At 35.6% G+C, this 13254-nt stretch overlaps 1 protein-coding gene across 2 annotated transcripts in view; it reads left to right on the top strand.

The window, feature by feature from the left end:
* The first annotated feature begins 3928 nt into the window (after positions 1 to 3928).
* The window catches only part of LOC101261494 (rhodanese-like domain-containing protein 8, chloroplastic), a 39322-nt gene continuing 29996 nt past the window's right edge, over positions 3929 to 13254 (top strand). Inside the window, exons 1-4 of one of the 2 annotated variants that reach the window (XM_004252149.5) lie at positions 3929 to 4307; positions 4431 to 4484; positions 5064 to 5213; positions 9013 to 9175. In XM_004252149.5, coding sequence (XP_004252197.1) covers positions 4017 to 4307; positions 4431 to 4484; positions 5064 to 5213; positions 9013 to 9175 — 658 coding nt within the window. In that variant the 5' untranslated portion in view covers positions 3929 to 4016. The remainder of the gene's footprint in view (positions 4308 to 4430; positions 4485 to 5063; positions 5214 to 9012; positions 9176 to 13254) is intronic. The other variant, XM_010315829.4, reaches the window with a different exon arrangement.

Here is a 13254-nt window from a genome sequence, read left to right as displayed (position 1 = left end):
ATGATAAAAGGAAGAACACTATAAGTTCTTCAAATAGTCCCTCAAAATGTGAAGACAATTTTTATTATCAAAATGGTACGAAAGGTCATTAACTTGTGAATGTTGTCAACCCAATAATTTGACAAGTTTATAAATCCTCTATCATGATACAAGAAGATAAAGTGTTGGTACAGTTAATCTTTCAAAGTGATGTTGAGGTGTGTCATGAAAATATGATGAATTTTAAAGCCATTACAATGTGCTTATAATGCAAAATTTATGAAGTACATATAAATAATTAGTCCATTCCTTGAAGAGAATGTGACTTGTGATGAGTATCGTGAATGCTCGACCATTCTATAAGAGAATGGGTCCATATATGATAAAATCATTATGAGTTGGATATATGCCACAACTCACCTCTATGGAAAGTTTGAGAAAAAATGATACATATCACTTCTCATCTCTAAGGAAGATTTGAGAGGAAATAAATTTTATTTGGCAGAAATGGCTAATTGTATTGTACGTTTTATACGTCACTATGGTATGAACTACCGAAAGGGCAAAAGAAAGAAATAGTTCTTGCCTATAAGGGTTGTGGTCATTATTGTGTGGAATACAAATTTGTCATTGGTTGTGTACCTATGGTACAACAAAAGTAAAGCAAGAAAGACGGCTTGCTCGTAATGATTTTGACCATGACAATAATAATATAATTTCCTCCTTGAAGGAGATGCTCACCATAGGGATGGTGTCATGCAAAATGTGATAGTACACAAAATTAATTGCAAGCTCTAACGAGTTGTACTATTATCAGAGGAATAATATTGGGGTTATAGTAAGTCTCAAAAGAAACTTTTTAAGTTTCGGATGAATTGAAAATAAATATTGAGACTATAAATCACTACAACCGAAGAGGGTTATAAATGTTTATGTAAAAGATTACCCACTTTTCCTCTTGTTTGTTCCATACAAACATGTACATGCTGATGAAATCACATGTAAAAGTAATTATAAGTGTACTAAAATAAAGATCAGTTGGCATGACTGGTTGACATTCCGATTAAATGTGATGCAAACGTAATTGAGAATTCAGGTGATTTATATGATGAAGAAATAAAGATTCTTTAAGAATTCTCTTGTGTTGCTTGTTCTCTTGATAAAATGATCATTGTACCAACTAAGGTTGATATTGTAATCCCCTAAAATTTTTGGACCATATAAAAGGCTGAATATGTGCCCGTTCACCTGTCATGTGGATCATTTGCAACTATATGATTGATGCATCTATGCGATGGTCACATGTATTTTGTTGTCAACTTACAAATTTGTTTTTGTAAGGTTGTTTGCTCGAATTGTTAAAATTAAGAGCACAGTTTCAAACTATGAAATTATATTGATAATGCTGGTTGATTTAGCAGAAATTGTATGCCTCCAATTATACCTAAATCATGGTTATGAGAACAAAACTCCCAAATAAGATTTGGTATGAGATAATTTTATTTAACATGTAGCAACACATGTATGCATCAAACCAACAAGGTTTCCCCATCAAAATTGGTTCTGGGTCAGGAACCATATAATTTTCATCTAAAATTTTGAATGTGCGGTTATGATTTTAATTGCTCCACCACGCACAAAGATGAACTTCCAAATAAGGTTTGAATGAATGTTAGATTTTCTAACATTAGGGGGAGAGATGATTGACAGCTGAAAATTATGTGTGAGGTTAATTATGAATTATCTAGATCATCGTTAAATAAATATGTGAACTTAAAGTTCAAAGGATAATTCAGTTGCATAATGTTGCAAATCAGTTGCCAGATGAATGCACTGACCCTATGATATAATTCAGCTGCAAATGCTCCAATGTGAAGTCCTTGAAGGACAAAGTCTATGATACGCCCGAAACGTAATAGACCAATCGATTCCAAATATAAAATTCCTTGAATAAGGACGGAGCAAATGATCAATATGATCATGATAATGAGGCAAGTGCTATAAAGGAGCACATTGACATAACACTTCATAAAATCTTGAAAAAGGTTCAGGTACCTGAAATAATGAAAAATGAAGAGATCTCGATAAGTTATGTCTTGTTGGAATCGATATCAAATAACCGTCGACGTTGATATGAGGTAGCGCTCAATGATATAAATTGTGACGAGGATCTTGAATTCAAATCTGTCATATAGTGTGGACAGATAAATGGTTGGCCAAGTAAAATGCAGAATTCAAGTATATTTTGTTTCACTTAGAAAAGTGACATTTCGGACTGGTAGTCCATAAATCAAGGTATAATGTCAGTGGGGTACAAATAAATTATTATGTGATAGTATAACCCTAAGATATCAAATACGGTTTGTGCCTTAGTGCATAAAGGTTTATCGCAAAAATTCTGACATTATTGGAGATGTTTTCTCCTTTGGTGGATGCAATGAGGTTTGTTTTGATCTGGCAACATATGAAAACTTGAATGCGTGTAATGAATAATTGTAATGTCTAGCTAGACAATGAAGGTTATATGAAAATCCTTGAAACAATCGAGGTGTCTGAAGCATATAGGAGTTTGAAAGAAACTTTTCCAATAAAGCTTCAAGAATCCTTATATGGATTGAAATAGTCAAGGAAGAAAAAGGGTACAAAAGAATGACCCTAATTGTCCTTGTATTTTTATGAAAAGGTCTTGGTAAGACAAAATTTTGTCTTCACCTACAGATTGATAATTTGACAACTGAAATATTTGTCTAACAGTGCACATACACTGAAATGTTTTGATGCAATTTTATATGGATAAATCGCATTCATTGAGTACCCAATGATTATGAGATCACTTGACATAAATGATGATTCAGTTTGATCTCAAAAGAAGGATGAAGAGTTTCTTGGTGATGAACTCTATCTTGGTGCAATCAGGGCACTAGTGCGTCTTACTAACAATATTTGACCAGATATTTGTTTTGCAGTAAATTTACTGACAAGATTCAGTTTCTCCCCTATAAAAGGACATTGAAATGGTGTTTAGCACATGATTGAATATCCTCGAAGGACCATAGTTATGGGTTTATTCTATCCCGAGGAATCCAAGACAAAATTGATTAGTTACGCAGATGCAGAATATTTATCTGATCCGCATAAAGATCTATCTCAAGCACGCTATGTGTTTGCATGTGGAGGCACAATAATATCCTGGCGAACAATGAAGAAAATGTTGCTATGCAGAAATAAAATTCCTCCATGAAGCAAGTCAAAAGTGGGTCTGGTTGAGATAAATGACACACCGTATTCAAGAAATGTGTGATTTTTCTTTGAAAAAGAATATACCAACCACAATACACGAAGATTGGAGACATCATCACAAGAAATTAAGTAATGTTTTAATCAGGGGAGTATAATACGCGTTGCACTCTTTTTCCCTTGACTGAGGTTTTTTCCCGCTGGGTTTTCCTGACAACGTTTTTAATGAGGCAACAAATAGTACGTATCAAAAGATATGTGTACTCTTTTTCCTTCACTAGAATTTTTTCCCACACGATTTTTTCTAGTAAGGTTTTAACGAGGCACATTATCTATGGACATCCAAGGGGGATTGTTATAAATCTATTGTGTTATGTGGATGATCCATTAGAGTTATCCAACAATTAATTGGATTCATGTATTAGTGTTTCCAATGTGATAAGATTCCAAGGTGATATGAACCTTGATGATAACTATGTATAATTTGAAGGTGACCTTTGACTATGATATCTCAACACTATAAATAGAGATATCATTTATCATTGTATATACTTGAATATGAAGAACATTTTCTTCTATCTACTTCTCTTGTCTTCTTCTCTTTATGATTATATTTCTTATGAGTTTGATTTTATAACAAACGGTATTTATTTGAGGTTTTTTTTATTTCCTCATTTTTGTTTAAAATAAAATAAAATAAAATAAAAATAAACTGGGGGTGTTATCCATTAAAATGTTCCATTCCATGGCGTCTTATCTCCCAATTTCAAATTGAATTCAATTAGCATCGAGTAAACTTGATGAGGTCGTTTACATTGATGAACGTGGCAAAGCCATTTCTACTTGCTTGTAATGAACCAAGTAGATGTTTTCCGAATATTCGAACAATTCTTGCTACTACTTTGAATAAAAATAAGAAGAGGGTTTTGCCGTTAAGATGTAAAAGCTTGTGCTTGCCTTCAAATGGGGATTGGTTGGAAGTTCCTAAAGAAGTTGAGAATGAGGAAGAGTTTATAGTGGTAAATTTCTACCGCTTTGTTTTTATTGAAGACCCAGAAGAGGAGGTCAGCAAACACCTTTCCTTTTTGGAGGTAACTGTTTATACTTGAATTCTTATAATTTGAAGGTTTTTAACTTCTACACACTTTAGCATGTATATCAGCAAGAAGCCTATATATATGCTCTTTCAGTCAGATATTGCCCTTTGATTGCAGGGAAGAGATATCCATGGTCGCATTTATTTGAACAAACAGGGAATTAATGCACAGGTAGGACTATTTGTTTTTTTTCTTTTTGATATCCCATTGTTGCTACCCTTTTCTTTTGTGCTTTGAGCATTTCCATTGTTGAATCATAAAATTGAGTTTCATGGTTCTACTTGATATTACTATTCAGTTGAGAGTTCAAAATATTGGTTGTTTAATGTTTGGTGGGAGGGAACATGTGGAGTAGTATTTTAAATTTCTTTCTTCTAGTTATAATTTAGGCTTAGACAGAAAAGGAAACCTAGACATTCTAGATAGAGAGATTTATATGAAACAATATAATGCATACCTGTGGGCTGTGGTAAAGAAATATTACAAAGCTACCATAGTACCATGTAATCCACCCAAGAGATGGTGCTTTTTTCCCTTAAATGAGCACAGAAATGACGGGTGAATGATTAGATTAGCATGCTCATGGTCCTCAATTTATATCTTTTCCTAAGATAACATATTGCAGTGGCCCTAATCTAAAATTTCTTTAGATTACCAGCTCAGTTTTGCTACATGCCATAGTAAATAATCCCTGCCAGCTATGAGATAAAACAAAGTTATTCTGTCTTCTGATATTTCCTGTTGGTGCAGTACAGTGGACCAAACAAAGATGCCCTTGCTTATGTTAAGTGGGTAAGGGAGGACTGCAGATTTTCTGATGTTCTTGTCCAGATCTCACCATCATCTAATGCGCATGCGTTTCCAAGATTAAAGCTGCGTTATAAGCCCTCTCTTGTACAGGCAAGTCATGTTCATCATGCATTATGTTGCGTGCTTGTCTGGCTCACCAGCTATTTCATGGATAGTTACTCAAAGGGATAATTTTTTTCTTCAGGACATGTGAATTTATCTAGTTTTATTTTTCATTTTATTACTCCCAACCAATAATCAAAATTATCATATTATGTATAGTAAGGACATGCTTATTACTTAAATTTGAACTTTGCGCTTTGATATAGCAGCCTCTTAGGCCCAGGATTATGCCTTCTTGCAGGCAGACATGAAACTCATTGGCTTGTGGATGTTTTTTCACGACAATTACAAGACTAATGCAAATATGAGTATTTGGTCAAAACCACTGCCTGTTTATCACTGCTTCTTTGTTACTTCTCCCTAAAATTTACGCTAGGTATTTTTCAATTGCTTAAATACTAGAGAAACAACAACAACAACAACACACCCAGTGTAGTCCCACACAGTGGGGTCTGGGGAGGGTAGTATGTAAGCATACCTTACCTCTACCTGAGAGGTGATGCAGAGAGACTCTTTCCAATAGACCCCCGGCTCAAGACAAAAACATTCTAGGAAAAGACATCATGAAAGTACAATAGACGATTAATAGTAACAAAACAACAGGTAGCAAGATAACTGTACTATGAAAAAATAAATAGTCTAGGAAAAGACATCATGAAAGTACAATAGACAATAGACAGTAGCAAAACAACAGATAGCAACATAACCATACTACGGCAAAATACTACTATAAACAAACTGCCTGAAATAATAGATAGTCGCAGAAATTGAAGAACAAGAAACTAGAGCAGGGGAATGGCTTTGACTTTAATTATCAATGAAGATCCAATTAGTCACGTGGAATGTGAGGGGATTAAATAACATAAATAAAAAGGGGCCGGTGAAGAGTTCTCTATTTGATTGGGGTCAAATGTTGTATGTTTGAAGGAATTGTTAAGATGTCCCACATCAGTAGAGGGATGAGAATTTGGTCTCCTTATATGGACTTGGAAAAACCTCCCCTCAAGAGCTAGCTTTTGGGATTGAGTTACACCTAGGTGACATATCTTTATATGGTATGAGTGCTAGGCCCCTCCCAGTTTGTTGTTCACGATGGTGGGTTCCATTTAGAAGTGTTCACGCTCTAGTTGAGGTTTGAGCGTGTGGGGGAGTGTTAAGATGTCCCACATTGGTAGAAGGATGGGAATTTGATCTCCTTATATGGACAAAACTCCCCCCAAGAGCTAATTGTTGGGTTTAGTTAGGCCCAGGTACCATATTTTTACAGAAACAAGATGAGAAAGCTATGCCTGTCTAGAGGCCAGTTGAACCAGAGAGGGGATCTTGGTGATATGGGATAGGAGGGTATGGAACGGGGAGGCTCTTCAAATTGGGATGCATACTCTGACCTGCAGATTTGAAGGTCAGTTGCAGGAATGTGATTGCCACATTACAGTAGTATATGCTCCAAACTGGACAATGAAAAAAGAGAGGTATTGAGAGGAAATAAGTGCTATAAGGGGTCCAATGGAGGGCCCATGGGCAATCTGTTGGGACTTCAATATAATTAGATTTCCTAGAAGAAAAAAATATTGCAAGAGAAGTACCGCAGTTATGGTGGAATTCTCAGACTTCATAAAGGACATGAATCTTATTGATCTTCAGCTAGAGGAAGGTGCTTATACTTGGTACCAAGGGGATACATATATTACTGCCTTAAGAACTGCCAGAATCTTGATTTCTGAAGAGTGGGATAATTGCTTTAGCAACATCAACCAATCTCTCCTTCAAGGAATGACGTCTGATCATTTATTTGTTGTATTGCATTGTGGTCATATTTCAAGTTTGACAATCGTATAGATTAATGTACATTTGCTTGATGTAGGTGGACGTCATTTTATTTCTTAGGTGAACCTGGTTACATAGCTGTAAAATAATAGCTTGGAAAGGTAAACTATGGTGTGGAATAAAAGCGGCCAAGGCTACTTGAAGGTAAAAAATTCTAACTTGCTAATCCAGCTAGAGTGTTGGACAGAGTACTGGAAGACAAAACTCTAACTGAGGGGAAATTGTGGGGAGGGCATCCTTACTGATGAAGTATGAAGAACTGCTGAAACATGAAGATGTGGCATGGTTGCAGATATCCAAGTCCATCTGGCTGAAGAAAGTAGATGGAAATACTAAGTTCTTTCATAAAACTGCGAATTGCTATAAAAGTTGCATACATTTATTATTTTTTGATCCAGGATGAATTGATCTCAGAGCCTCTGAGAATTAATGATGAGATGATGGATTTTTACAAAAAAAATCTATACTGAGACTTTAGAATGGAGACCAACAACCAATTTTAGAACTCTTCAACAGTTTCTATGGAAGGAAAGGATCTTTTGCAAAACAGATTCCAAGAACAAGAAGTTTTGGGGTGTTTGAAAATGTGTGCTATGGATAAGGCTCAAGGTCTGATGATTTTACAATGAAATTCTTTATCAGATGTTGGGAGGTGCTCAAGCAGGACATTATTGGGTGTTTGACAACTTCCACTCTCATTAACCTCACAGGCATAGGCCATAGCATGGACAATGCCCAGAAAGATTACTGAAACTCTCTTTAGTTGGGAAGTAGCTGGAGCTGGATAAGAGGGAGGATGGTCCCTGCATTTATTTGGTGGGCAATATAGAGAGAAAGGAATTCTAGCTGTTTTGTAAACAGCAGCAATAGAATACATCAGATCAAACTCAACTGTACTATATTTTTCTGTTTTTGGTGCAGCCAAATCTACCCGGAAGATAAGTTAATCATTTTCAAAAAAGTAAAACAGAAAATCTAAGATAAATATCTAATGTTGATACATTTGGTTCTTCGGAGGAAGTTATATTTTTGCTTACTTTTGGTCACTCTTATGTAAGGTTTCAGTCTACTCATGTACTTTTTTGTGCTTATATATACAAATGTTACCTTACCCAAAAAATAAATAAGTTTACAGTAGGAAGCATATAGCCTCAAAAGTCTTCTGGTTTGATGTTCCTTTGAGGGCTTCATTAGTTATAGACAGTTCAAACCTTGTGAAATGTGCAACATTAGTTGGATTTGAGTTTGGTTTTCTGGATTTAAATGAGTCCTCAGGGCTTCGTGAGTGGAATGATGTGCTTGGAAATTTTAGAAACATCTTTTGGTTAATAGAATTCATATGATTTTATACCCTTAGGTCAGCTGAAGGAAATTATATTTTTTTTTGAAGAAAGAGCAAAATGAAGTGATGAACTTAGTAGTCTATCTGCTAAAGCTTACCCAAAATGTTGTTTTCTCAAGTGATCATTACAAACTTGAAGTAGCTCAGCCGAACAAGCCACTTTAAGGCTGATCATGTAGGAGGTTAGCTCCGCAGAGTATTTCAATTTAAGATTGACTGTAGAGGAGGTAGATATTGGACACAGTATATATTCAGATCGGTCTCCTAGAGGTTTGCACGGGCAATTAGTAATTCAACTGTTCTTAAAACCTGTGCATTTGTATCTTTCAAATTATTTACACATCTTTCTTAATTTTTGGTGAATCTTAGATGTTAAATGAAACCTGAAGGTCAGCAAAGGTACGTAGTGAAAGGAAAATAATTGGGGTTGATGGTTTCATATGGGCATATCTTAGCATTTTTTAAGTAGTGGTTTGATGAGGTTTGAGGGACTTTTCACTATATCTTGGGAGTTGACGAAAGTTTATCCACTTATAGAGAACCAGCATATATACCTAATGAATATCTTTTTCTCTCACTTTTAAAGCATATAATGATATTTTAACATTTGGTTAACAGTTGGAAGGAGGAATTTCTGACCTTCCTTTGCTTGATCCATCAATGAGAGCAGCTCCTTTGGCACCATCTGAATGGAGGAAGAGATTGGAAGCTGTAAATAACACTAATAATTCATCACATGGAAATTTCAATTCCAGTTTTATACTTCTTGACGTGAGAAACGGTAAGTATCCTTCTTTCAGTTTCCTGTTACATTTCTGGTCTTGTTTTTGGGGTTGGCCTGATTAAGTAATCTGCCCAACTCTTGATGCTGCTCGTTCAAAGTTTCACCCTGCTCAAAGAAAATAAATCTGTTTTTCAAGTAAAATTACAAATATTTCCACCCTCCCCCATGGGATTATTTATCCCACTGGTGAGGGATATTCTTTTGGGGAGAAGGGACCGTGTGAAATAAGAGAAGCTGAGAGATGTTTGAAGGACATGGGATGCAAAGCACACTTATAATAGGTGTGACACTCGATCAACTTCTTACATTTAACCTATGAGGACCTAATTATACAACATTTAACTCTAACTTCCTAGTGTACTAATATTACATCAGATGCAATGTGGGAAAACCACCCTATGACCCTAAGTTCTCTTATTTGAAAAGGCGAAATGATCTAATGTACTTATATGCGTTTGTATTGTAAATTCTTTTCCTTAGCGCTTTATCAACTAAACCGTTAAACTTAATCTATAGATGATTTTTGAACCCCTCCTATCATTTGTGTAGCCCACTCTTCCTCAAATAAATGACATGTCAAATCCATGTCACATAATTTAATACCACGCCATAATTATCTTTATGCACTAATTTAAAAATTATTAATCAAAATATCAAATAAAAGGAAAATAATTCTTTAAAATAAAATTCTTGTTTCTCTCACCTTCCTCCAACTTCCGTCCACCTCTCCCAACCAACAATCACCATCACCTCCACCCTCTTAGTTTCTTGTTCTTCCATTTAAACTTGTCTTCGTACGAAGAAAAGAGGGTTATCGAAAATGGATGTCTTGAAAAGAAAATCTTGAATCCTAAATTAGATCTAAATTAATCTTCCTTTGTTTCCTTTTCTTATCTTTTTTTGTAAGCCTTTTGTATTTGAAAACTTTATTCTTTAATAGTGGTATTTGATGAAACTAAAACCGAAACAAAAAAAAAAAAGAAAAAGAAATGGGTCTACTAATAGAGTGGGATTGTTGAGGCAAAGATGGGGGTAGGGTGCAACTAAAGTCTGAAAGCGGAGGTTGGGGTGGATATGGGATTTGGGATGGCTGAAAAAGTGTTTGGGGGGGGGGGAGCGGATCGGGGGGTGGGGGGGTGGGGCAAATATGTGGGTGCTAGTAGGCTGAAAAGGGGGATTAGGGTGGGGCGTGGGCTGAAAAGGAAGGTTGGGGCGTGAATGATGGTGGGGGATGATCGAAAAAGGTGAGGTGTAGGGAAGAAGATGACTTTTTTTAAAAATTTATTATTTTATATTTTGTAAATTTAAATATGGTATTCGCTTGCCTTTACATGCATGTGGTTACACTATCTCGCCAGCTCATCCATATTAATGCCACATAAGCATGATCAATGGTTAGATGTGTTTAATGTGTTTTAATGAGTTAAAGGGTTTAGTTGATAAAAGGTTAAAGGGTTAAGTAGACGAGTTCATAATACAAACTCATACAAGTATAAGGGTCCATCAGATCATTTTGTCATTTGAAACATAGATAACTTAATAGTTGCTAATAACTTGTAGGGAAGTCACCAGACTCTTATTATAAAAGTTGCTGTCAAAATAATGGTATGCGTAGTGGTTGGAAAGAGGCTTTTTTTGTTAATATGGTCACTGGGTTATGTTATGTTTCCATAACAGTCACCAAGAAGAGAGAAGAGGTGTGATGTGCTCAAAATAGTCACTTGAAACAGATGTCCTGCCCTAGAGTTGTCTATTCCGAAATAGCTGCAGCGTCACCATAAGAGTTCTTGGAAATAGGCGTGTGCTACTATAATCATCATCTAAAAGAAGAAATAATTAGAAGAAACTTCACCTCATAAGAAAGAAAGAGGGATGAACAAAAATTATAGAAAGTGAAAATTGCGAACCAATTGCGTACATAAACCAAGTCCACTATTAAGAAATAGTAATAAGCTTTCAAAATTGTTCATTCTTTAACATGGTACTAGAGCCAGGCCAATCTCAATTTATTGTATGGACCTCCCGTCTTTTATTGTGCATACTCTAGATGTCCAGTCCTGGACTTGCAAGGATTGGAGTCCCACATCTGTGGGATAAGTTGTTGTTGGACTCTTTATATGGTCTTGGACAATCCTTTTCTCATGGGCTAGCTTTCGAGATTGAGTTAGGCCCAATGTCCATTTATTTAACAAAAATGATAGTCTTTAAATCATAAAATGAAATTAATTTTGATACTGTGGAAAAAGCAAAATAAACAAGCAAGTGCTTCTAATCCCAATGGTGACAAAAAAAACTAGGTGAATCATCCCATCTATCTTAATTCCTACCCTTGGTGGACAGAGTTACCTGGTATCTGTTGGCGGCTGTTGCTGGTGGGAGATGGAAGGTATACCATGGAACGGGTCGAGGTGTGCGAAAGCTGGTTCGGACACCATGGTCATTAAAAAAAGAAGAAAGAATAAATACACAAGTCTCAGAGTAACACTGTCTGAATTGAAATAGAACAATAGTAAACGAGATGGAAGGAGTACACGGTGCTGCAAGCTAACCGATCATCTCACTATGAAATCTCCAAGTCTTCCTCCAAGTCTGGTTCTACTGTTATCCACACTCTCTGCTAGCACAGGGATCAACACCTGCATAAAATGTGCAATAAATGTAGTATGAGTACAGTAAACCAGGTGACCAATAAGTGACAAGAACCAACTTCAATAAGAGCTTTAAAATACCCATTATAACGTGTGCAGTCAATAGATAGATAACTCAACAGAAGTAAACAAAATATGACAAACAAATTTGTACAAATGAGGCATAATGATATATGCATCAAATCCAACATAAGAGGTATGCAACATATACAACATATAAAGATATACAATGATAGGAGTCATTAATTAGGCTAAGGTATAATAACTAACATCGGCGCTCCGAATACAAAAAACTTGCGTGTATACTATTCTGGATGACCTAGTGATACATTATTCATGATGAACTAATCCATGCCCACATGCTTCATGGAAAACTCACATGCTAACCATACCTCCTACGGACAACTCACGTGTCATATCCAAATCGAGATATTTCTATATATACCGTATCCATTTACAAAGAATACAAACAAAATATGACTATCAACTAACATGTAACATAATGTGCAGATAACTCATAACGAGAAAGTTAGCATGTAAACAATGCCTATACCATCATCACTAGCATTGAGTGTGATCTGATAGTCACGCAATAAATAAGGCATGGAAAGTGGGCATGAAATGACATAATATCTCCACAAATAGCCAAGTGACCGTATAAGTGCTTGTTACCTTGCGTATATGACACCCCATATGCATAATATATCAGTCAAGTTAATTTGGGAATAATTCTCTCGTTGAAGTAAAATCCTTAACTTACCTCATTCCAAAGTTCCCTAGTCTTTAGGAATAACTTTCCCTTCTTAAAGCCTCTGAATACTCCTAATCTATTCAAAAGATTACTCTATTGGGTTAAATGAGTTCAACGATGTCCATATTTTAATATAAAACAAATTTGAAGTCAAAGTCAATAAGAAAGTCAAACTCTAGCATTAGGGTCAAATTCTAACATGATCATAATTTTCACTTCACCCATAATCCCATGAGTTCAAAACTATTTTCAAATTTTAAATCTGATATCAATTCGACCTTCAAATAAATATTTATCCTCAAAGAACTAGTCTGTCACTGAAAATCCTTAATTTCACACCTGTAGTCTCATCATTTAGGCTTAAAATCAAGTGGATAATCCTGCTAAATCAATTAGTACCGTGATAAAGTCACTTGTCCAATGTTTGTTGATTAAACCATCACTTAGATGCATGTTCTGTTGAATTCCCAATTCCTAAAAATGGTGAAACAACTCAAAAATCCCGTTGTATTCAATATATACATGAAGGTCTAATGTTTTGGACGACGAAAAGCGACAAGGGTCTGTTTGCGGCGTGGTGCTCACCTTTTTGGAGCGAGGCGTCAATTATTAACAAAAACTTAAAATATTAATCGCATTGGCGGAATGACCTGAGAGACCTTGTAGTTGGCTCCGTT

The sequence above is a fragment of the Solanum lycopersicum genome, chromosome 12 (assembly GCF_036512215.1).
Source record: "Solanum lycopersicum chromosome 12, SLM_r2.1".
Lineage (NCBI taxonomy): Eukaryota > Viridiplantae > Streptophyta > Magnoliopsida > Solanales > Solanaceae > Solanum > Solanum lycopersicum.
The sequence above is the reverse complement of the archived record's forward strand: the minus strand, read 5'-3'. Positions and strand labels throughout refer to the sequence as shown.